Source organism: Acinonyx jubatus, chromosome B3, assembly GCF_027475565.1.
Source record: "Acinonyx jubatus isolate Ajub_Pintada_27869175 chromosome B3, VMU_Ajub_asm_v1.0, whole genome shotgun sequence".
NCBI lineage: Eukaryota > Metazoa > Chordata > Mammalia > Carnivora > Felidae > Acinonyx > Acinonyx jubatus.
In genome coordinates, this window is record NC_069386.1 from 53,770,998 (window position 1) to 53,794,966 (window position 23,969).

Genomic DNA, 23,969 nt, shown 5'->3' on the forward strand with positions numbered 1-23,969 from the left:
AAAAATATTTTTTAAATTATGGCAGTGAACATTTATCCATTGCACTTTGTTGTGGGAGTAGTGAGGAAAAGCTCAATGCTCCACCTCCCCCATGACCCCTCATTCTTCAGCAATCTTCTGTAAGAACTGCTGAGAAATGAAGGATCTTGCTGATGCTTTGTAGGAATTGCACTAGAGAAAGCTCTAATGTTAGGGATAAGATGGCAGTGGACAGGCTTGCCTCTTCTTTTCTTTCCCTTGGACCTGAAACCTGCTTCCGTTGCCACTGGGGGAAGCCTGGAGAGGAGCTTGACTTGGCCAAATGGTTGGGGCAGTATGGAAGAGGAGTAGGAGGCCAGGGACTGAGCTGAAGAATGAGAGGTGGAAGAATCAGATCACTCACTGTCATGATCACCTTACACAGTGATCACCTTACTCTGCTTTTTGCAGAAGGCTGTCATAGTTAGCATTGGATGGGAAATTTGGACCGCCTTTGTTGGCAGATACAGTGGCTAGGTATTTAACTTCTAGGCAGAAATACCTTGAGGGGGTTGACTTGTAAATAAGAACGGTATGTAGTTTTAAAATTTTGGAATGCAATAACACTATCAGGTTGAATTCCTTTATACTGTCATTTAAGTTGTTATTACACATACTTAAAAATCTGTAATTACAGCAAAGAAATTTATAAGATGATAATTTTATCTTTTTTATTATGAGGCCACTGTTCTATACCTTTTTTTTAAAGCAAATTAAATAGATTGTGCTTTAGTATTACTTTTAGACTTGTCAATAGATGTGTTCTGTTTTCATTTGATTTTAACAGACAGTTTCCATTGTATAACAATGATATGCGATGGCAACAGCCCAATCCAAATCCTGCTGGACCATACCTTGCCTACCCCATTATATCAGCTCAGCCACCTGTTTCTACAGAGTATACATATTATCAGCTGATGCCAGCACCATGTGCCCAAGTTATGGGATTCTATCATCCTTTTCCTACACCTTACTCCAACACCTTTCAGGCTGCAAATACTGTAAATACCATAACCACAGAATGCCCTGAGCGTCCAAATCAGCTTGGACAAGTCTTCCCATTGTCCAGTCATCGAAGCAGAAATGGTAACAGAGGACCAGTTGTACCAAAAGTAAGTGACTTCTTTTGATTGGCTTTTATGTTTGATATTTCTGTTGTTAATAATAATGTAAGTAATTGCTACTTGTATTGATTAACCTTTAATGCCGAATTTACTCTAAAACATTTCATTCACTAATATAGTCAAGGGTAGAGCATTTATAATTTTTCCTGTTTTTTATTGTGCCTTATTCTTAATTGATGATATGATTTACAGTTATCCTCAGGTTCCTTCAGAGAGTTGTAAATAATTATAATACACAAATATTTCCAAATTATTTTAATTTAGTGATAAAATTGCATAGTGCCACTGGTGTTTCTAAGTGGTTAGTTTGGATCCTATGCTAGTGGTATTGAATGACTAATGCACTTCATATATTTCAGTCTTCAGAAATCAGATGATACTGTCTGGTTATCAGATACTATTAAATCCCTTCAACTTCATTGTTTCTATTCTGTGAATTTTTAGTAGCAATAGCACTTTGTTATTCAAGTGTTGCTTTGCTATGTTATTGAACACAGGGTCTCCTAGGGCTGAAGAAAATGTTAGATAAATGTGTGAAGCCACTCTTAGTCAAGATCATCCTTTTGACTAAATTAAAAACAAAAAAATGAGGGAGACATGAAGATCTTGAAAACACAGGAGATTTAAGGTTTATTGTAGGTAACTGTTTCTTAACTAAAAGGTTACCTTTATATTGAGGCCTTAATATCAAAGCAAATAAGAAAAACCATGTTTCTTCTCAGCACTTTTTAGCTAATTGAAGGCAGAGTGATTTCTTAGATGCATCTTACGACTGTTTCATTAAGGAGTTGATGCTTTCCTAGATTCCATTAGACCAGCTTCTTAAGTGAAAAGTCTTTGCTGTCCTCTGCCATACTTTTCACACATTAAAATACAAACATGCAGCAGAGGTTGCTTTAAAAAGCTTTTAGTCTTTGTTCATGGAAATACTGGGTCAAGGGAAATACTTTTGGGACTTCTGAAGAATGTAAAATAAAATAGTAGTATATAACTTTTAGATGTTGAAGAAACATAATTTCTCAAATTACATTTCTAGCACTTGAATTTAGGAAGTTAAATTCAGAGTTCTATTATATAAATCACACCTAAGTGATGAATAGTCAGATTAAAAAAGTGAAGGAAAGGATCAGCCTTTTTATATTTTCTTTTTAAGCTCTAAAGCAGAAATTATTTTTGTACTTTTTTGCCATCATGAAAGTAAAATTTATCCCTTGGATAAGCTACTACCCTTTCTGTTACCCTTCTAAATAAAAACTTACAGCCCCTTATATGATATTATATTCCTATTATTTATTACTGATTGAGAAAATATAAACTGCAAGTAACAGTTAAAAATGAATTAATAATTTATTAGTTATAGTGTTAACAATTATTTGAAAAACAGTATTAAATTGTCTGTACAATACCTTATTTAATATATTATGATTAGCTACAGATAATTTCATGAATTCCTAACACGGTAACCCTCTTTTTCCCCATGGGTTGGGAGCCACTAATTTAGAACATACATTTAGGTGTGTTATATAGTGGGTATGTATTTTATACTGTTTATTTAGTACATTGAGTAGGATTTTAAATTATTATTTTTATTTTTTTGGTGCTTAAATCAGCAACAGCTTTTACAACAGCACATAAAAAGCAAGAGGCCACTGGTGAAAAACGTAGCTACTCAGAAAGAGACAAATGCAGCAGGTCCTGATAATCGATCAAAAATTGTGCTTCTGGTAGATGCTTCACAGCAAACTGGTAAGGCAAGGGTTCTTACATATACATCACTGATTTTTATCTGTTGTCATGTATTGACTTTATAATTATGGTCTGTACCACTTCTCAGGATTCTAGACTTTCATCCATTTATCCTGCCACTTTGTGAAATTCTCTAGCAAGGATAAAAGCAGTCCATCTTTGTAATGTTCTGTCAACTTGTTTCCTGGCTAATGTGCAGTTTTTGAGTAGGGTTTGAGGTGTCCTTATTCCGTTAGAGTAGTGGAGCATTTCAGAAATCAGAGATAGAATTTTGCAGACACTGTAGGAATTTGAGGACTCATTTTGGCAGAGGTCAAAATTGTATGTTTTTTTTATAACTAGGTTAAAACCCTTTATAAAATATTCTAATATTGTATAGTATCTTTATAGGAAGAACTTGGCAAGTTTTCTATGCCATATTTTAGCATAGATCTGAACCAAACCTGTGAGTGGCACCTGTATCCTGTCAAGCAAATAAAAATTTTGAGCTAGTTGGAAATCATTTTGTCCAGGGTTTTTTAGAGGACTAAATAAACATTAAGAAAGCTTTATCCTGGTAAGAGATAAAAGTAATAGTCTTATAATATTCTAGCTATTTTCTAGTTTATATCATTAAATTCCAATTTGTATCTTTGATCTTAGCTTAATAGCTATAGAGTAGATAACTATCTCTTCTCACCCATTGTCTTTGACACTAGTAAAAATTCTTGTTAATGATCCAAGACCAAGAATTAGATCTATTCAAAGGCACATTTACTTTTTACGCCTCTATAATCTCCACATCTGTGCAATTTGGTCTGGTTTAAAATAAATTTATATGCAAATTTATGTATGTTTGTATGCAGGGAAAGGGCAGAGAGAGAAGGAGAGAGAGAGAGAGAGAGAGAGAGAGAGAGAGAGAGAGAGAGAGAGAGAGAGAGAAAGAATCCCAAGCAGGTTCTGCTCTGTCAGCACAGAGCCCAACTCGGGGCTCAAACTCATGAACTAACTGTGGGATTATGACCTGAGCCATAATCAAGAGTTGGTCGCTTAACTGTCTGAGCCACCCAGGCACCCTGTGCATACTTTCTTTCATTTGGGCTGTACCTTTTCTTTAGACATGAGTTCAGTTATTTTTTTACAATTGCTTAGATCTCTTAGGAGTCAGAAAGGATCTGGGAATCCGTTAAAAAGCAATCTTACTGGTAGTACAGTCATTGTATGTAGTTTGTAGCTCATAAAGCAGTGAGATTAACAGACTAACAAATGCTTGGAGTGGCTTTAGAAAAGGAACACAATGTAACATATTACACAGCTTTCTATGTTGCAGTTGTTCCTAGTCAGAAGGACTTCTACCTGCTTTTAACACTGGGACTGCTTTAAAAGTCCTTACTTCTTTAGTTTGCTCATTAAGTGACCACAAAGACAGTATTCTGAAGCATAAGAATTAGAAAATGAAAAGATGACCCATTAGCAAAACAAAAAGCAATCTACTGAATGGGAGAAGATATTCGCAAATGATATATCCAGTAGGGACTAATATCCCAAATATTTGCTCAATACCAAAACAAAATAAAACAAAACCCCAGATAATTGACTTAAGTGGACCAGAAGACCTGAATGGACATTTTTCCAAAGAAGATATAGGGGTGCCTGGGTGTCTTAGTTGAGCATGTGATCCTTGATTTTGGCTGAGGTCACGATCTCAGGGTTATGGGATCAAGCCCTACATTGGGCTCCTTGCTGAATGTGGAGCCTGCTTAAGATTCTCTCTCCTCTCTCCTCTCTCTCTCTCCCTCCCTCCCTCCCTCCCTTCCTCCCTTCCTCCCTCCTTTTCCCCTCTCCCCTGCTTGCCCCTCTCTCTCTAAAATAAAAAAACAAAAAACCTCATAACCCCCCAAAACCACAAAACAACCCCCCCAAAAAACCCAAACCAAAATAAAGAACAAAGCAAAAAGCAAAAACAAAGATATACAAATGGCCCATAGACACATGAAAAGATGCTCAGCATCACTATTCATCAGGGAAATGCAAATCAAAACCACAGCAAGATATCACCTTACACCTGTCAGAGTGGCTAGAATCAAAAAGACAAATAACTAGTGCACCTGAAGATGTGAAGAAAAAAGAATTCTTATATACTGTTAGTGGGAATGTAAATTTATGCAGAAAATTATAACTTTATAATAGGACATTTAAAAAAAGCAACCTGTTCATATAGGATGATTTGACACTGCAAATGTCATTTTTGCCTAAGTCAGTCTGTAGATTCTGTGTAGTTCTTTTTTTTTTTTAATTTTCTTTTTTCATCCTGTTTATTATTTGTGTCCCATTGCCAGATCACTCTAGAGTACTGATAGAATATAAACTCCAAGAAAGCAATAATTTTAGTTTGTGTTATTCACTTAAATCCCAGGACAGTGGTCAACACATAATTGCTAAGTGAGTGAAAGAATTAATAAGTATAAAAGAATAAATGAATGAATGACAACTCATGAGCTGAGGCTGGAGAGTTAGAGGCCAGATGATTTAGGGCTCATAAGTCAGGTTATGTGATTTCGATCTTGTTGTGAATGCAATAAGAAGTCATCAAAGGTTTTTAAGTGGGGAATGATATGGAGACAATAACCCGACTTTCTCCATGGCTCCAGTCAGGATGATGGTTGTGAAGCTAGCAGTATAGTTCTAATCAAAATCTCAATAGGAAATTTTGGGAAATTTGACAGACTAATTCTAAAAGGATCATCTGAGAAGAAAAGAACTTTTCTTCTAAATATCAAGACCTATTACATTATCTTAAATTGTTATACAAAAAATACAGTATGCAAAATGCAGCATGTGAAAATTAGAACAGGGGACCCAGAAACAGAGTCATATGTATGTGGAAACACATATGGAAAATGACAGAGATAGCATTACAGATAACGTACAGCCCATGCAAATCCACTTCAGGTGGATTAGTGACAAATGGGAAACCACAGTAGAAGAAAATACAGGTAGATATCTTTATGACAGCAGGAAGGGAACTAATTCTGAAATAAATTCTGTCAAAAGTGAGTGAAAGAATTAGCCACAAAACTGGAAAAGATTTTTACCATGCCTGTACGTGACAGAGTATTAGTGTGAAGACATAAAAAATTCGTATGAACAATAAGAAAATGATCCCACATTACTCTCAGGACCCTTGGGACACAGTACCAGGGGGATGAAACAGTTTGGCAGGACTGTAGGAATTTTTCCTTTGATCCAATTGTTCCTCTCCTATGAATGTATCCAAAATGGATGTATTTCCCTAAAAAGAAAAGGGACTGTTTGATGAAAGATCCAAATTGCAGTAGCACACTGAAAGCTTCCTAATGTTTAGTAACAGGCAACAAGTCAAGTGAAGTGCAGGACATCCACTCTGGAATAATATGGAGCCTTCTTACATTATAATTATGAAGAACGTATGTGTAATATTAAATAGCACAACTCATATAATTGTATTGATGCTTTGTAAAAATTATAGGCAGAAATGTGGAAAAAGGAAAATTGTTATTTGTTGGGTTGGGAGGAAATTGTAGAAGGTTTTTTTAATAATGTCTTTTGATTACAATTTGTGAAATACAAAATAAGAGACAACTCACTAGAAAAATTGGTAGGAGTCAAACAGTTCAAAAGTAAAATTAGGTATTTCACAGAAGGGAAAAAATTAGTGGCTAAAAGCATGAGAAAAGATATCAAACCTCATTATTAGGCAAAAAAATATGAATGAAAAACCCACAGTGAGCTGTCTCTCTATATCTAACAGCAAAAATTATGGCCTAGAAGATAGTATCAAGTATTTGTGAATATGTGAATCATTGTGGATATTTATATCCTGCATTTGGGCTGTAAACTGTTTTAACAGTGTGACTGAAAATGATTTGGCATTACAAAGTAAAGTTGAATATGTGTATCCCATAAGGCCTGGCAGTATTTACTGTAAAAAAACTTCCATATTCACACAAACACATTCAAATATATGTATAAAAATGGTTACAGCACAGGGCACCTGGGTGGCTCAGTAGGTTGAGCATCTTGATTTTGGCTCAGGTCATCATCTCACAGGTTCGTGAGTTGGAATTCCACATCAGGCTCTGCACTGACAGTGTGGAGCCTCTCTAACCACCCCACCCCTAAAAAATAAATAAACATTAAAAAAAAAAGAATGGTTACAGCAGTATTACTCAATAATGCAAAACCCCAGAACAGCCCAAGTATCCCATCACTGGTACAAAGAATAAGTAATATATGGTATGGTATATTCATACACGGGCATCCTAGATTTTAATGATATTAATGAATTACAGCCACATGCATCGGAATGTCTAAACTAATGTTGGGGAATGGGGCAGGACTGGGAAGCAAATCGCAAAAGAAAATGGACAGTATTTCATTTTTATAAAGCTGAAAGTGCAAAATCACATGATTTATGTTGTAGGAGTGTAAAAATCCATGAAAAAGCTATATTAAAAAGTGAGGAAGTGGTAAATCCAGAATTCCAAATAAATGTAACCCTGGGGGAGGAGGAAGATGCAGTGTTGGTGGGGGCATGCAGTGGACTTCAAAACGATTGGTGATGTTATTTTTCTTAAGTGGGTACTGGTGGTTTGTTTTAATATTTCTGCAACTACTTTATTCTCTTTTCATAATATATGCATGTCGTAAACCAACTTGTTGGAACATCGTATCTTTTGAGCTTTTCAAAAAAGGTTTTGCTTTTTTCCTCCATTTACCAAGTTAGATACCTTCATTTTCTTATGACCTTAATGATAATTTAACAAGAATTTATCAACTTGATCCTCACAAAGAGATGTCACACCTTCCTTGCTTTATAGATTTCCCGTCAGATATTGCTAACAAATCTCTCTCGGAGAGCTCTGCCACAATGCTCTGGAAGTCCAAAGGCAGGAGGAGAAGAGCATCCCATCCCACTGCCGAATCCTCTAGTGAGCAGGGGGCTAGTGAAGCCGACATTGACAGTGATAGTGGCTACTGCAGTCCCAAACACAGTAACAACCAGCCTGCTGCAGGGGCTTTGAGAAATCCGGATTCTAGCACCATGAATGTATGTAACACTGCTTTGATTTCTTTATCAGTCATCTATGTCAATATCTTTGTATCCTCGCTAAAGATTAAGTATCTATTTTCATTAACAATTCCTATAGTAATAGAATGGATCAAAATGTATTCTGTATATTAATATGAATAATATTTATGGATTTTTTTTTCTAAGATTATGATAAGCATGCTTTACACTAGACTAAGTTATGAAACATTTTGCAAGGCATATGGTGTTGACTCTTAAGCAGAATATAATTGTCTTTTCTGTTTTTATTTTTAGCATGCGGAATCATCTATATGTACAGGTACTTATTTTTTGCATAGTGTTTTTGCTATACTTTCTTCTTTATCCATGTCAAAGTTTTGCTTTTAAGCATGAAGCTTGCTGATGCTACAAAAATATTAGAAATCTTCCGGAGAGATTCACATAACTTTGAAAGTACAGATGTTGCAAAAAAAAAAAAAAAAAAAAAAAAAAAAATTTAGTAATCTTCCAGAGAGATTCACATTACTTTGAAAGTACAGATGAAAATTGAGAAAATGTCAGCCAGAGGTATTCTGCGAGATGGCAATTGTATTACTAAGAACTGGAATACCACTTAAAGTTTGTAGAGAAATTTCCAGTATTAGTTTATAGTGACTGAATTTCAATACATGAAGTTAAGGGATAATTTACGTTTTGGCATTTTTCATAAATAAATACTTTTTTAAAATCTTATTGGTTACAGGTGGTGTAAATTGGTCCAATGTAACTTGCCAGGCAACTCAGAAAAAACCTTGGATGGAAAAAAATCAGACATTTTCTAGAGGTGGAAGGCAGACTGAACAAAGAAATAATTCACAGGTAATTTCAGTTAGGTTGGAGAAATTTGATTAGTGTGAGATGAATTATTGTAAATGGTATAGTGGTCTTAAAGAGCAGTGTCCTTAATTTTTGGAGTTGTGTGTTGAATTATAGTAATAGTAAAATATCATGATATCTAACTTTAAAATGGCTTAGCTAATAAAATTAATAAGTAATGAAACAAAATGGGAAAATGTTGACTCTAAGTGGCATGTATATAGTTATATGTTCCGTTTTGTACTTAACTGTATTTAAGAAACATATTTGTATATTTCATATTTTTAAAGGAGAATGAATATCTTCTAGGCATGCTTCATCTGCCATGACTTTTTTACCTATATAAAAAATTTAAAAGCATTTAATGCCATAAATATTGATTATTTGAACTTTAGAACTGTGGTCTTGTTCATACGGCTTTACTTGACCATGAACACCACAAGCTACATGCTCTGTGCTTGTTCTAGTGCCATAGAGATAGCCGCCTCATGCTGTGATGTGGGAGAACAATATCTGCCTGGAGTACAGCAGAGCACGTTACATACTGCCACGGATTTTCAGGAACTGTCTTCCTGCGTTGGTTGTATGTGAAATCAGGGAGTTGTTTGTTGGTCAGCATTTTTCTTTTTCAGTTTGTAGATAGACTTCCTGGATTCCTTAAATCTAGTTAAGGCATTATGAGTATCCTATGAATAGATCTGTGGATGAACTGAAATAAGAGTAAGTTACTAACGGATTAAGTAGACCAAATACTTGCCTGCTCATTTGCTGAAATGAAGTGCTTCATATGCACCCTAATGTCAGGAAAACAAGCAGAATAATACCCTTTTCTCTGTGGTTAGGAGTCACTGTTGTTTGTGGCAGGCATGTGAGGCAGTCTAGCTTTATTTGATTAGAAACAAAAGAGCTAAAACAAGAATTGTTTATGTAGATGAGATAAAATCTATAAAATGGTAGTTAAGTGCTGACATTTTATGTTCAAATTGTAACTTACTAGACTATTACTTTTGGTATCCATAGCCCACTGGAGGGGAGGTAATAATACCAGTGTGGTGAAGAATAGTAAAAGAACAATAAAAAAATAATGCAAATACATATATGCAGTCTGTTAGGTTTTGTTTATTTTGCATTTCTCTTCATTCCAGAAGAACTGAAGCCAGATGTTGAGCAATGTGTTTCCTACTTCTGATAGGTTATTAGACCTATTCTTAAGTATGTATCTGTGGGGCACCTGTGTGGGTCAGCCAGTTAAGTGTCCGACTTTGACTCAGGTCGTGATCTTGCGGTTCGTGAGTTCCAGCCCCACATTGGGCTCTGTGCTGGAGCCTGGAGCCCGCTATGGATTTCGTGTCTGCCTCTCTCTGCCCCTCCCTTGCTCCCACTTTGTCTCTTTTTCTCTCAAAAATAGATAACCATTAAAAAAAATTTTTTTTTAAGTTTGTATTTGTTTTGTAATGTTCAGAATAACTTTTTTCTGTTAAAATATATTCCCCTTTTGTGATTTCTGATTGTTTACAGGCTTAAAAAGTCGCTTAGAAGTGAAATAAATAATTCACTTATATTTTCTATTTTTTTTGTAGCATAATGTTGCAAGACCTTTTTATCTGAGATTTATTTGGATGCATGATATAATAATGGTGTCAATTTTCAGAGTAGTTAACCAGTTGTAAAATTTTAATCTATTCTTTTCTCTGATTTGTTCTACGCTTTTACTCATTTGCTAATTTCTTATGTTTTAGGTGCTGTTTCTGGGCTGTTTGTTACATTTATCAGATTTTGGTACCTGTACCATGCTGTTTTAACTTTTTTAATATTTTTACCAGTGTTTTAACATTTGAACAGATTCTTTCTGTATTCTGATGTAACCTTACTTTAATAATTTGATTTAAAAATTGTTTTTAATATTTATTTTTGAGAGAGAGAGAGAGAGCATGTGCACCTGCACAGGAATGGGGGAGGGGCAGGGAGAGAGGGAGACACAGAACTCATAGCAGGCTCCAGGCTCTGAGCTGTCAGCACAGAGCCCGACGTGGGGTTTGAACTCAGGAACCGCGAGATCATGACCTGAGCTGAAGTCGGACGCTTAACTGACTGAGTCGCCCAAGGACCTCAGTGTAATCTTAATTTTAAACAATGGATAGAATCTAAAAATTAAAAACAAAACAAAAAAAAGTTTTATTTTGTGAGTTGGTTGAAAAATAGAAGACATGAAAAAGATTATACAAGGAAAAAAAAACTCCTTTTCACCCTGTCTTCCCTTGTCCTCTCTTCCCTATAATTTCCTTTCAATTAGGTTTTTTTTTGCATATTTTCATGTCATTCTATGCAAATATAATTATGTATCTCATGTTTTTCCCACTCTGTTTCTGTGCTGTTTTTATCACTTAACAATGTATCTTGGAAACATTTCCATATTATTACATAGAGGACTTCCACACTTCTAAAAAAACTCCTGTTTGAAGTATGGATATATCCTTGTTAGTTTCTGTAGTCTTCCTATTAATGGACACTTGAGTTGTTTGTAAATTATTGCTGGTATAGACATGCTGCAGTATCATTTAGAAATGTGTGTGTATAGCAGCAAAATAAATTCCTGGATAAGGGACTGATGGGTGAAAAGGTTAAATCACTTCTGTTATTTGATACCATTTAAGCCTTGACAATAATGTAGAGAGTGCCTTTTTCCATATAGCTTTAGAGAGTGTATGTTTTCAGGATTTTGGATTTATGCCAGTTGAGAATGGTATATTAATATTGAGCATCTTTCCATATGTTTATCAGCTCTTTGTATTTTTTTTGTGAACTTGTTTGGTCATATCTTTTCTCCCCCCCCCCCCCTTTTTTCTTTTTTGTATCTTGATCTATTTTTTTTCCTTTTGGTACATTTTTAAAATCAATTTGATCAGGGGCACCTGGGTGGCTCAGTCGGTTGAGCGACCGACTTTGGCTCAGGTCATGATCTCATGGTTTGTGAGTTCAAGCCCCACGTCAGGCTGTCCTGAGAGCTCAGAGCCTGGAGCCTGCTTCAGATTCTGTGTCTCCCTCTCTCTCTGCCCCTCCCCCACTCATGCTCTGTCTCTCTCTGCCTTGGAAATAAATAAACATTAAAAAAATTTTTTTTAAATCTATTTGATCAAGCTCTTACCAAATTTAAAAAATTTTAGGAGCCTTCAGTTCGTAATGTGAGTTGCAAATATTTTGCTAGGTTTTCATTTTCATTGTTGACTTTGCTCATTATTATTGCCATACACAAGTTTATGTTTTATTTTATTTATTTATTTATTTATTTATTTATTTATTTATTTATTTTAACATTTATTCATTTTTGAGACAGAGAGAGACAGAGCATGAACGGGGGAAGGTCAGAGAGAGAGGGAGACACAGAATCTGAAACAGGCTCCAGGCTCTGAGCTGCCAGCACAGAACCCGACGCGGGGCTCGAACTTATGGACCACAAGATCATGACCTGAGCCGAAGTCGGACGCCCAACCGACTGAGCCACCCAGGCGCCCCCACAAGTTTATGTTTTAAATAGCATTAAGAAGTTCATCTTTAGGGCCTTCTGGGTGGCTTAGTCAGTTGAGTATCCAACTCTTGATTTTGGCTTAGGTCATGATCCCAGCATCATGGGATCGAGCCCCATGTCAGGCTCTGCACAGAGTGTGGAGCCTGCTTAAGATTCTCTTTCTCTCTCCCTCTCTCCCACTTGCATGTTCTCGCTCTCTCTCTAAAATTAAAAAAAAAAATTGTTTTAGTGTTTGCAGCAACATTAATGCATATATACTTAACTGCTTTACAATAGGGCTTATTTCTGATACAATTTTAATGCCTTTGGAGGGCAGGTTTGCGTTACATTTTTGTGATAGTGACTGTCCAGAGAAAGAAAAGTTGTGCTCAAGAATTAATCTCTTGCGTTTTAGTCATCCCTGTTTTGGGGCTTGAGTCTTAGCACTTACTTACATGTTAATAACTTTTGAATTAAGTTGTTTCTTTTTTACCTAGACATTATAAATTGCATTTGTTTTACTAGTCTTGTATGAGCTGCTTTTCGTGAACCAATTTTTGAAATATTTTCTGAAAATTTCTAAATAGTAAAGTTGAAGTCATTTTACAGAAAACATTCATGTAGCGACCAGCTTATATGCTAGCTAAGATTTTACTGAGATTTGTTTCATTGCTTATGTATGCCTCTGTCCATTTCTCTGTCCAAGTTTATGAGCCTGTTTTAAAATGAGGTGAATATTTAAAATTGAGAAACTTTTGGGTATCTGGAAAATTATCCAGTTTCTTAAGAGATATTTATAGGATGTAGTTGAGTAGAAGAGTTAAATTTGCAGTATGACTGTCTTCTGGCTTATTCTGTCATGCAGCCTACCTCGCAAAAGAGTATAAAAATTTTCTTTCTTTCTTTCTTTCTTTCTTTCTTTCTTTCTTTCTTTCTTTCTTTCTTCCTTCCTTCCTTCCTTCCTTCCTTCCTTCCTTCCTTCCTTCCTTCTTTCCTTTCCTTTCCTTTCCTTTCCTTTCCTTTCCTTCCTTCCTTCCTTCCTTCCTTCCTTCCTTCCTTCCTTCCTTCCTCCTTCCTTCCTTCCTTCCTTCCTTCCTTCCTTCCTTCCTTCCTTCCCTTCCTTCCTTCCTTCCTTCCTTCTTTCTTTCTTTCCTTTTCTTTTTTCCTTTCTTTCATTCAGAGAGCATGCATGCATGCAAGAGAGAGAGTGGGAAGGGGCAGAGAGAGAGGGAGAGAGAGAATTCCATGGAGGCTCAGTTCTGTCAGCCTGGAGTCTGACATGGGCTCGATCTTATCAACCGTGAGATCATGACCTGAGCTGAAAGCAAGAGTTGGGCACTTAACCGACTGAACCACCCAGCCGCCTTTAAAAATTCTGTTTCTTAAAAAAAAAAAAAAAAAAAAAAAATCCATTTATCAGCAAGTCTTTTTAGACCAGTTGCATAGCATGGGAATTGCTAGGTGGTTCCAGATCTTTGTGTGCATACTTTGATTTCATCATCCAAAGCCTGTATATTAGTACCTTCTGGTCCAGATCTGCTTCATTTTCTGTTTATTGTTAGAATTTTTGGTAACTGGTAATGAAGATACTTCTCACATCTTCTAAGTGTCCTGGTTAAGAGATGCATTGGCATGGGGGGGGGTGGGCTTGAAATGTCTTAAGATTCTTAATCTTGCTTTTATGACAGTTGAACATTTCACAGATTTGTTAATGGGATGATGATTTATGCATTGAAGGAAAATTTTATCCTCCTAAATCTATTTTCTTGTAAATAAGGGTTTTAATTTTTAACCTTTCCTAGGAATTGTTTCTTTCTTTTTTAATAAAACCACAGATATTAGAAGACTTATCATAGTTTAATAAAAAGGTAATGTGCACTTTGTCCCCATGATAACATCTTGCAAAACTGTAGTCCATTCTCACAACCTGGATATTGATACAGTCAAGATATAGAACAGATCTGTTACTGCAAGGTTCCCTCATGTTTTTCCTTTTTGTAGCCACACTCCTGTTACCTTCCCTACCAGCCTCTCGTTAACCCCTAGAATCCACTGATCTGTTTCCCACTTCCTGTAATTTGTCATTTCAAGAATGTTTATAAGTGAACTCATATAGTCCTTTTAGGATTGGATTTTTCACTTGTGTGATTCTCTGGAGATTCATCCAGATTATTGAGTATGTCAATCGTTTGTTCCTTTTGGTGGCTGAGTTTTGCTTTGTAGTGTGGATCTACCACAGTGAGTTTAACTGTTCTCCCAATCAAGGACATCTGGGTTTTTCCAGTGTTCAGCTATTATAAATAAAGCTGATCAGCATTCATGTATGGGGGGGGGAATCTAACTTGCATTATCACATTTTAATATTTTGTCAAAATAAATTATGTAAATTTTATAATAAATCATGCACTTTATGAAAATTCATTGAGTTACTTTTGTGTACTTTTCTGTGTGTTATATTTCAGGTAAATGTTCACTTAAAATAATAAGACATATATTTTTTCCTTCTGGGGCTTACTCAGGTTGGATTCAGATGCCGAGGACATAGTACTTCCTCAGAAAGAAGACAGAATTTGCAAAAGAGACAAGATAATAAGCAGTTAAACACCAGTCAATCTCATAGAGGCGACTCAAATTCTGAGTCTTTATATTTTGAGGTATTTTTTTAGGCTCTATTTATAAACTGTCATAGCAAATGTTCCCATTAAGAAATTAATTTTCTTACATTATGATAAGTACTTTTTATATCTTAACACATGATTCTGATATTAGATTATAAATTACGTAGAAGTACTGATTCATTTTTGTCTTGGATATATATAGTATAATGTTAACTTCGTTAATGTTTATTTTTATAAATTTTGTTATGAGTATTTTGAGGTAACATGTAGAGGTAAAACTTGTTTTTACTTGGGTTAAACCTACTATGAAACTTTCTCCCTAATTTTTCTCATTATTGTTTAGTCTCTTTGTCAAGTTTTTTAGATTTGGATGGTTTAGTCTAGCTAATTTGTGCTGCTAGGTGGGAGAATCTTGGAGAAGAACAAAGCTATTTTAGTTGCTGTACTAGGCAGAAAGTCTGTGCCATATTTTTATTGTTTATTTGTCTATATGGCTGTTATTGGGGCCTGTTATATGTGTAAAATAAGGTGCTATGAGTGATACATTGAATAAACGTAGTAGCCTTAGGGAGGTTGCTGTACAGCAGAGAAACGTAGATGCCTGCATACCTAATGCTTGGGTGTGGTCGGAATTGAAGGGAAGGACAAATCCCTTTGAGTTTGTAATAGGGTGGAGATAACCGTTGGAACAGATTTTAAAGAATGGGTAGAATTTGGTTGTGTCAACATGGTGAACAGCATCCCCCATAACTCATTTGAATAAGTCATTTTTTTTGGATCATAGTTTCTATAAAATGGGTCAATAGATGGAAATTAAACTGGAAAATGTGCTTGAGGCCAGAGGCTCGAGATGAATAATATGTTAGATAAACTTAGTAATTGACCTAAAGGACTTGGGAGTTATGTTATTCAGTTATGAAGAACAGTACATGTGACAGATTTATTATTTGCACTTAACCATGTAATTGGTTCCATCCTTATATTTAGTTAAAGGTATTAGGTATAATTTTCACTGTAAAGGAGGAGATTGGTGAAGAAATTACTTTGAATAGGGTTTTAAAAAATTTTTCTTAGCTTTTTAACCTTATTGACAGGTGTGTGTAGTATTGCAGGACAGGGAATATATTTACGAAATTTATACTAAGCCATCTGTTGAAAATATTTTCCAAATTATCTGACATGTGATAAAATCCTTTTTGAATTTCTTTCCAATTGCGTACCCATTTTAAGAGTAGAATTAATTAGAGGCACCTGGATGGCTCAGTCAGTTAAGTGCCCTACTCTTGATTTGGGATCAGGTCATGATCTCAGTTTGTGAGATCGAGTCCGACAGTGCGGAGCCTGCTCGGGATTCTCTCTCTCGGCCTCTGCCCTTCCCCTGCTCACATACGCGTGTGCGCGCTCTCTCTCTCTTTCACTCTCTCTCTCTCTCTTTCTCTCTCTTTCTCTCTCTCAAGACACATTAATAAACTTTTTGTTTTTTAAGTAGAACTAATAAAAATGGTATGGTAGATATAGAAATCCAAAGGGTGGACGTGTGCAGATATGCCCCCATTGTTGAATAATGAAATTAGTTGTATTGTAACATGAGAGATGAGATTTCCTTTTTAAGACTGACTTTAAATAGTTTACTTTTAGAATTTAAAAAATTACTTGCCCATTTTTTATTACTCTTCAACATTGTAAAATGTTTTTCTTAAGAGGTTATTGCTTTGAACTGCTTTTACTTAACATGTGGAACTGTTTCAGGATGAAGATGGATTTCGAGAGCTAAACGAGAATGGAAATGCTAAAGACGATACTATTCAACAGAAACTTTCTTCAAAAGTAGTAAGTGGCCCTTTTTAAAAAGATAAGCAAAATACTTGAACATCTTTTGAACTACGGTTATGTTGAAAAGAAGTATTATAGTTTAGTATAAAGACATGGGGGGCAGCATGGTAGACAAGAAACCATGTATTTAGTACCTCATACTTATTTTCAGCATTGCCAGAACAAAGACACTTTCCTATAAAATCCATAGTTCTATTACAGACAAGACAACGCCATTAATTAAATGATCATACAGCGTACTTGTTGGAAAACTTGACTTACTTGGGAGTTATTTTGTTTTCAGGCCAGGATCCAGACAAGCATCACCAATTGCAGTAAGCTGTTTTGTCTCTATTATTTTCCAGTCTGGAATGATCACGTCATCTTACTCTGTTCTTTATGACATTGAATTCTCAAAGATCCTGTCCAGTTATACTGGAGGACACCCCATATTCTGGATTGTCTTTCCTTAAGGTAGTCTTTTGTGGAATCAGTAACAGTGTTTTTGTCTGGTTATCTTAGTTGGATGATTTACCTGAAAACTCACCAATCAATATAGTGCAGACTCCAATTCCCATTACAACTTCCGTTCCTAAACGTGCAAAAAGTCAGAAGAAGAAAGCTTTAGCAGCAGCCCTTGCCACAGCTCAAGAATATTCAGAAATAAGTATGGAGCAAAAAAAACTACAGGTATTTATTCATTTTTGTGAACAAATATAATTGGTAGACTTGGGGACAGAAAGACAAATATAATCATCATAAATTGCCACACTTTCATACTGTCACAAAAAATAAATGTTTTCATATTACCTTGCAGGAAGCTTTATCAAAGGCAGCTGGAAAAAAGAATAAAACACCTGTGCAGCTAGATTTGGGGGACATGTTAGCAGCTCTGGAAAAACAACAACAAGCGATGAAAGCACGGCAGATTACTAATACCAGACCTCTGTCATATACAGGTGATGTCATTATTTGAGGAATTTGCTGTTTGCTTTTGGTAATGTATTTTGAATATTGTTAATTTAAATTATATATATCTAAAAAATCCAGAGTCTTCTCACCAGCTCTTCTGTTACCCTCGTCGCCCCATCATTGTACTGCATCGTAGTAGCCTCCTGTTACTTACCTTTCCCTCCTGCTATAACTGCACTCTATCTTGAAAGGAGTGATCTTTTAAAAATATGAATAGGATTATATCACTCCACTACTCAGAACCCTCCAGTAGCTATTGATCTCACTTGGAGTACGGCTGGAGTCCTGACTAAAGCCACATCTTAGCTGATCCTGTGACCTTTTTGCCCCCATCACCATTCTCTCTGGCACACACTGCTGTAGCCAGTCAGCCCCCTTGCTGTTCCACAGACACACCCAACATGCTCCTAGCTCAGTATCTTTGTGCTTACTATTTCCTTTCCCCGGAATTCTCCTTCCTCATATATCAATGTGTGGTTTGTTCTTTCAGGTCCTTCGGGTCTCTGTACAAATGTCAGTTGGTGTAATTGTGAACCAGCTAATGTTTTTCTTCCTCAGAGATTGAAATAAGAATCACAACTAATTTGGCTTTATAACTTTTAAATTGGATAATGGGAAACATAGGAATTTTGATCAAGGTGTGTGTATGTGTGTGAGAGAGAGAGAGAATATGAATGATTTGGCTTTCTACTGAAACAGTAATGTATATTTTAGCAAACCTTATCAGATTTAAAATTCAGCAGTTCTTATGTGTTCCCTTATTTCTTTTCATAGCCTGAGAGAGGAAGAGAAGTAAGATAAAGGAAGGGGAAAGGCACCAACAAAAAGCAGATGTTAAGACACAGAATTGAATATTCTGTTTCTTCTGTTCCTATGTAAAGGGTCTGTCTTTAGACAAGAAGATAATTAACAGAATATAACTTTAGTTCTACGTGCAGAATGTTTATACCTACAGCTAGTTACGTGTCCAGTATAAACCTTAGCTTTGAGTAACTGTTAGTAAAAATAGTATTGAATATGTACTGAGCTTTTGAGTTGCATGTTGTTGAGTTGGAGAGAGAGGCAATTACATCTCATTGAAAGAGTAAAGCACTATAGCAGTGGAACTGACAGTTAGCAGTATTCTGGAGGCAGTATGGCCTCATGGCAACAAGCAGGGGCTTTGGAATTGAGTTGCCTAGGTTTGAAATCTGTTCTTCTGTGTATTTCCTTGGCAAGTTACTTCCTGACATTAAGATGGAGGTATTGATAGTACCTACTTCAGGATTGTTTTGAAGAGTAAATGAGATGGTACATGTAATGTGGTCAAAAGAGTATCTGGGTTATAATCACTCAATAAATGTTAACTAATTACTGTGGAGAAGAGATTGTTAACCTGTGATGGCTTTATTGTTATAACTTTGATTTATTTAGCAAATGTTAATTTATACAACTGTAAATATTTACATGGAAAGCATGTCAAGGACTGTGGAATTACAGATTAAAAAGTTAATAATCTAGTTGGGGAGAAAGACATACATAAATAACTAATAAAGAGCAGTGCCTTAGGAAGGATACCAGCAAAGTTTTATGAACTTTCAGAAGAGTGATTTATAATAGTCAACGGAGAGGTATGGGGAGGATATTACAAATCACTTCATGTATCATAACATTTGGATTGGGTTTTGAAGGGAGAGTATAATTCTTGTCAGATGGAAATGAGATTAACCTCTAACCTGTCACCAGTGTTTAAATGAGAAAGTATTGATTGCAAAAAAATGGACTTTCTTGGGAAGTCCAAGAAAAGAGTGAGACTATGGTAGGTATGTCAAAAGATTATGAGGAATTGATAGGGTTTTTGTTTGTTTGTTTTTTAACTGATGGAATGTGGAAACAGGTTAAAGAGGACTCCAAACACTCCTCGTTGGAGGATTGTGGTGATTATAATGATATCAAATAGGGATCATGGAAGAAGAATTTTTGTTGGGAAGAACAGACTCCAGCCCTATTGTGTTTGAAATGCTGGTTAGGGATATCCTGATGGTGCCTATTTAAATTGTAGTTATGTGCAGTTTAGGTTAGAAGTCAGTGAGTTTCAAAGAGAGATAGAAGTGTAGCTCTGGAAATACATAAGGTTGTTAGGGGAAAGAAAAGTTAGGAAAATATATTCAAGGATAAAGTCTTGTGGTGTGCTTAGATTTAAAGGACAGCAAGAAGAATTAGATTTAGTGATTGCAAGCTTGTATGTGATCTTGACCATAGCATTTGTGAGCACATGGGTAGGACAGAGACCAGAAAGCAGACTCTTCAGGACCTCTGGGGAAAATGGCCACGTAGAAGGATCCTAAGCTTACCTTGTCAATCAGCTACAATTAGATAGCATCCACATCAGTGTAAATAACTGGTAAAGCAGACTATTGAGAAGTTTAGTAAGGGAGGAAAGGGGAGTGATAGTACTTTAGCGTAAGGGGAAGCCAGTCAGGGCAATGGTTTTGTTGGTTTGTCTGTTTTTTGTTTTTCTTTCTTCTATATACAGAAGATTTAGCTTCTTGTTGGGAGATAGGGAAAAGAGTTGGGGGTCGAGGAAGACCTTGAAAGATGAAAGGGAAATGTGTAAATGCGTAGAGCAAGATCCTTGGGAAATTAATCCTGAGATGGGATTTCTTTTTTAAAGATTTTTATTTATTATTTATTTTTGAGAAACAGTATGAGCAAGGGAGTGTCAGACAGAGAGGGAAAATCTCAAGCAGGCTCCACGCTGTCAGTGCAGAGCCTGGTGTGGGGCTCGAACTCATGAAACTGTGAGATCATGACCTGAGCTGAAATCAAGAGTCAGAAGCTTGACCAACTGAGCCACCCAGGCGCCCCCTGAGATGGGATTAAGAGGAGAGGTGGTGATACACAGTGGTGATACACAGTGAACAGGAATTAGGATACCTTCTGCCTCCTCTCAGGTGGCATGTACATTTAATTTATATATATATATATATATATATATATATATATATATAATTTTGGCTAACATACAGTGTGTAAAGTGTGCTCTTGGTTTTTGGGTAGATTTCTGTGGTTCATCGCTTACATACAACATCCAGTGCTCATCCCAACAAGTGCCCTTCTCAGTGCCCATCACCCATATTCCCCTCTTCCCCACCCCCATCAACTGTCAGATTGTTCTCTAGATTTAAGAGTCTCTTATGGTTTGCCTCTCTCCCTCTTTGTTTGTAACTATTTTTTCTCCTTTCCTTCCCCCATGGTCTTCTGTTAGGTTTCTCAAGATCCACATATGAGTGAAAACATATGATATCTGTCTTTCTCTAACAGACTTATTTCACTCAACATAACACCATCCAGTTCCATCCGTGTTGCTGCAAATGGCATGATTTCATTCTTTCTCATTGCTAAGTAGTATTCCATTGTATACATAAACCACATCTTCTTTATCCATTCAACAGTTGATGGACATTTAGGCTCTTTCTATAATTTGGCTATTGTTGAAAATGCTATTGTAAACATTTTTGGAAAACCTCCAAATGCATGGAGGTTAAAGAACATACTACTAAAGAATGAAGGGGTGAACTAGGCAGTTAAAGAAGAAATTAAAAAATATATGGAAACAAATGAAAGTGAAAACACAACAATCCATACCCTTTGGGATGCAGCAAAGACAGTCCTGAGAGGAAAATACATTGCAACCCAGGCCTGTTTCAAGAAACAAGAAAAATCCCATATACAAAATCTAACAGCTCACTGAAAGAAACTAGAAGCAGAACAACAAAGAAACCCCAAGGCCAGCAGAAGGAGAGAAATAATAATGATCAGAGCAGAAATAAACAATATAGAATCCAAAAACAGAAAAACAAAAAAAACCCCAGTAGAACAGATCAATGAAACTAAGAGCTGTTGTTTTGAAAAAATAAACAAATTAATAAACCCCTAGCCAGACTTCTCAAAAAGAAAAGAGAGAGGACCCCAATAGATAAAATCACGAATGAAAATGGATTTATCACAGTCCCTCAGAAATACAAGCAATTATTGGAGAATTATATGAAAAATTATATGCCAACAAACTGGACAACCTGGAAGAAGTGGACAAATTCCTAGACACTCACACTGTACCAAAAGTCAAATGGGAAGAAATAGAAAGTTTGAACAGACCCATAAGCAGTGAAGAAATTGAATCAGCTATCAAAAATCTGCCAACAAATAAGAGTCCTGGACCAGATGGCTTCCCTAGGAATTCTACCAGACATTTAAAGCAGAGTTGATACCTGTCCTTCTCAGGCTGTTCCAAAAAATAGAAATGGAAGGAAAACTTCCAGACTCATTCTATGAAGCCAGCATTACTTTGATTCCCTAACCAGAGACCCCACAAAAAAAGGAGAATTATAGGCCAATATCCCTGATGAACATGGATGCAAAAATTCTCAACAAGATACTAGCAGATCGAATTCAATAGCATATGAAAAGAATTACTATGATCAAGTGGGATTCATTCCTGGACTGCAGGGCTGGTTCAATATTTGCAAATCAGTCAGTGTGATACATCACATTAATAAAAGAAAGGATAAGAACCATATGATTGTGTCAATAGATGCAGAAAAAACATTTTGACAAATACAGCATCCTTTCTTAGTAAAAACCCTCAAGAAAGTCAGGATAGAAGGAACATACCTAAACATCATAAAAGCCCTATATTAAAAGCCCACAGCTAATATCATCCTCAATGGGGAAAAACTGAGAGCTTTCCCCCTGAGATCAGCAACACAACAGGGATGTCCACTCTCACCATTGTTGTTTAATATAGTGTTGGAAGTCCTAGCATCAGCAGTCAGACAACAAAATGAAATAAAAGGCATCAAAATTGGCAAAGAAGAAGTCAAACTTTCACTTTTCACAGACAACATGATACTCTACATGGAAAACCCGAAAGACTCCACCAAAAGGCTGCTAGAATTGATACATGAATTCAGCAAAGTCGCTGGGTACAAAATCAGTGTACAGAAATCGGTTGCATTTGTATACACCAATAATGAAGCAACAGAGAAATCAAGAAATTGATCCCATTTACAATTGCACCAAGAACCATAAAATACCTAGGAATAAACCTAACCAAAGATGTAAAAGATCTGTATGCTGAAAACTCTAGAAAGCTTATGAAGGGAATTGAAGAAGACACAAAGAAATGGAAAAAATTCCATGCTCATGGATTGGAAGAATAAATATTGTTAAAAAGTCAATACTACCCAAAGCAATCTACACATTCAATGGAATCCCAATCAAAATTGCCCCAGCATTCTTCTGAAAGCTAGAACAAACAATCCTAAAATTTGTATAGAACCACAAAAGACCCCAAATATCCAAAATAATATTGAAAAAGGAAACCAGAGTGGGAAGCATGACAATCCCAGACTCTACTACAAAGTTGTAATCATCAAGACAGTATGTGTGGTATTGGGACAAAAACAGACATATAGACCAATGGAATAGAATAGAGAACCCAGAATTGGACCCACAAATGTATGGCCAGCTAATCTTTGACAAAGCAGGAAAGAGTATCCAATGGAAAAAAAGACAGTCTCTAGATAGTGACATGCAGAAGAATGAAACTAGACCACTTTCTTACACCATACACAAAAATAAACTCAAAATGGATGAAAGACCTAAATGTGAGACAAGACGCCATCAAAACCCTAGAGGAGAAAGCAGGCAACAACCTCTGACCTCAGCCACAGCAATTTCTTGCTTGACACATCTCCAAAGGCAAGGGAATTAAAAGCAAAAATGAATTATTGGGACCTCCTCAGGGTAAAAAGCTTTTACACCGCAAAGGAAACAATCAACAGAACTAAAAGGCAACTGATGGAATGGGAGAAGATACTTGCAAATGACCTATCAGATAAAGGGTTAGTATCCAAAAATCTATAAAGAACTTACCATACTCAACACCTGAAAAACAAATAATCCAGTGAAGGAATGGGGAGAAGACATGAATAGACACTTTTTCAAAAAAAGACATCCAGATGGCCAACAAACACATGAAAAGATGGTCAACATCACTCATCATCAGAGAAATACAGATCAAAACCACAATGAAATACCACCTCACACCGGTCAGAGTGGCTAAAATTAACAACTCAGGAAACAGCAGATGCTGGTGAGGATGTGGAAAAAAGTGAACCCTCTTGCACTGTTGGTGGGAATGCAAACTGGTGCAGCCGCTGTGGAAAACCCTGTGGAGGTTCCTCAAAAAAATTAAAAATAGAACTATCCTACGACCCAGCAATAGC

General features: G+C 36.1%; 1 protein-coding gene across 2 annotated transcripts in view; it reads left to right on the plus strand.

Moving 5' to 3' along the window:
• SECISBP2L (SECIS binding protein 2 like) overlaps positions 1-23,969 on the plus strand; it is a 66,663-nt gene that overhangs the window by 10,267 nt on the left and 32,427 nt on the right. The window contains exons 3-11 of one of the 2 annotated variants that reach the window (XM_027067218.2): positions 806-1,130; positions 2,753-2,888; positions 7,727-7,956; positions 8,233-8,257; positions 8,681-8,796; positions 14,818-14,952; positions 16,666-16,746; positions 17,251-17,418; positions 17,546-17,687. In XM_027067218.2, coding sequence (XP_026923019.2) covers positions 806-1,130; positions 2,753-2,888; positions 7,727-7,956; positions 8,233-8,257; positions 8,681-8,796; positions 14,818-14,952; positions 16,666-16,746; positions 17,251-17,418; positions 17,546-17,687 — 1,358 coding nt within the window. The remainder of the gene's footprint in view (positions 1-805; positions 1,131-2,752; positions 2,889-7,726; positions 7,957-8,232; positions 8,258-8,680; positions 8,797-14,817; positions 14,953-16,665; positions 16,747-17,250; positions 17,419-17,545; positions 17,688-23,969) is intronic. The other variant, XM_027067219.2, reaches the window with a different exon arrangement.